General features: G+C 42.3%; 1 protein-coding gene across 1 annotated transcript; it reads left to right on the top strand.

Moving 5' to 3' along the window:
- Positions 1-390: 390 nt before the first annotated feature.
- LOC126475007 (transcription initiation factor TFIID subunit 9-like) lies at positions 391-1301 on the top strand. The gene has a single exon (XM_050102549.1). It carries the CDS (start codon positions 465-467, stop codon positions 1299-1301), a length of 837 nt encoding a protein of 278 aa, XP_049958506.1. The 5' UTR covers positions 391-464.
- The last annotated feature ends 456 nt before the right edge of the window (positions 1302-1757 follow it).

Below are 1757 nucleotides of genomic sequence, written 5' to 3'. Positions count from 1 at the left end.
GTTAAGATGCTCTGCTGTACACAGACACCGCCTCTCAACAACATAGGCAATAATATCAAAGTTTCCAAAGAACAAAACATATTTCAGGCATTAGGCCGTTACACTCCAAGCAATAAATTCGTTAACACACCAAATCCGACAAACATGACAGAGGCAGTTACTAACGTACGGTACATTGACAGGGAGATTACCGAACAACCCGAACCGCAGGTTGCTCTAACCTGCCCCTGCTCCACAAGGAAAAAACGAACCACCCAATTTATAAACAACCACCTTCCCGAGGTTGCGCAAACAGAGACGAATGGTGGGACGACCCCATAGAAAAATGGCTGGTGACCTCACCAAGAAAACAAGTAGCATATAAGAAGAGTACCCGTGGTCTGAATAGTTATTGGAGCGTGTGTGAGGTTGTTGGTGTTTATATTTCACTGTGTGAAATTCTGTAATTCTTGTGTTTGTTGATTATGGCGGGAGTGCCGAGGCACATGCCGAAAGATGCACAAGTAATTTTTGCAATAATGAAAGACATGGGGATCCAGGACTATGATCAACGAGTTCTGACACAACTTCTGGAATTCACGTATCGTTATGTCACAACTGTTCTGGAGGTCGCACGAGTGCTTGCAAACCATGCAAAAAAGAAGGCAATTGATCTGGATGATCTGAAACTGGCTGTCCAGATGACAACAGATAGGATATTTACCAACCCTCCACCTCGAGAAATTCTTTTAGACGTTGCTAGGACGAAAAACAGTACACCTTTGCCACTAGTGAAACCACATTGTGGGCTAAGGTTACCACCTGACCGGTACTGTCTTTCATCTTGCAGTTACCGACTGAAGAGTATGAAAAAGCCACAGCCCAAGCAACAGATGGTTCACCATATGGCTGGTAACACAGGCACGTACATGTCTGGCTCAATTACAAGTTTATCAAACTCTGGGAATGTTAAACTATCTGGCAGTAAGCAGCAGCAGCAGCAACAACAACAACAACAGCAGCAGCAACAACAACAACAACACTTGCAGCAGCACTTGCAACAGCAGCAACAACAGTCTCAAGGACAACAGTCTATGTCAATTGTGAAACGATCAGGACCATTGACGACAGTTTCAAGAACACAGACAATTACAATTCCAAAACCAGTAATTAAACTCTCTGCAGGACACAGCATCCAGAAACCTGTAACCCAGCCAAAAGTCCAAATAATGTCAGGTACTGGCACCTTAAAACTGGAGGACAGTGACACAAGTGGGGGAGGATTAAAACGAAAGCGAGAAGATTATCATACTTTAGAGTGAAAATGTGTGAACAGGAAGAGATTGTGTTTCAGTTAACTATGTTTTTGAATGGATGATATTGTACAATTAGACAGACTTTGTTTTCACTACCTACTATGTTAAATGACTTTTTTATTATTTTTTTATTTATTTTATGTCCTGAAGAAAATTGTGAGGTGACAGTTAGTGCTCGAGACGTAAAGTACTGTAGCTACTTTATTATTATTGTGGACTTCAAGATATGCATTGCACAATTCAATTACAAATGGTTCTGTTTAAAAAAAAAGTGGTCTAGGGGTAGCGTCTTTGATTCGTAATCAAAACGTTTTCGGTCCCGTGTTCGATCCCCGCCACTGCCTAAATTTTGATAAATAATAAGCATTGGCGGCCGAAGACTTCCGGCATAAGAAGTCAGCCTCATTCTGCCAACGGCCTTGTCAAAGAGGGCGGATGAGCGGATAGAGGTTCAGAGCACTC

The sequence above is a fragment of the Schistocerca serialis genome, chromosome 4, assembly GCF_023864345.2.
Source record: "Schistocerca serialis cubense isolate TAMUIC-IGC-003099 chromosome 4, iqSchSeri2.2, whole genome shotgun sequence".
Classification (NCBI taxonomy): domain Eukaryota; kingdom Metazoa; phylum Arthropoda; class Insecta; order Orthoptera; family Acrididae; genus Schistocerca; species Schistocerca serialis.
This window is presented reverse-complemented; position numbering and strand designations above follow the sequence as displayed.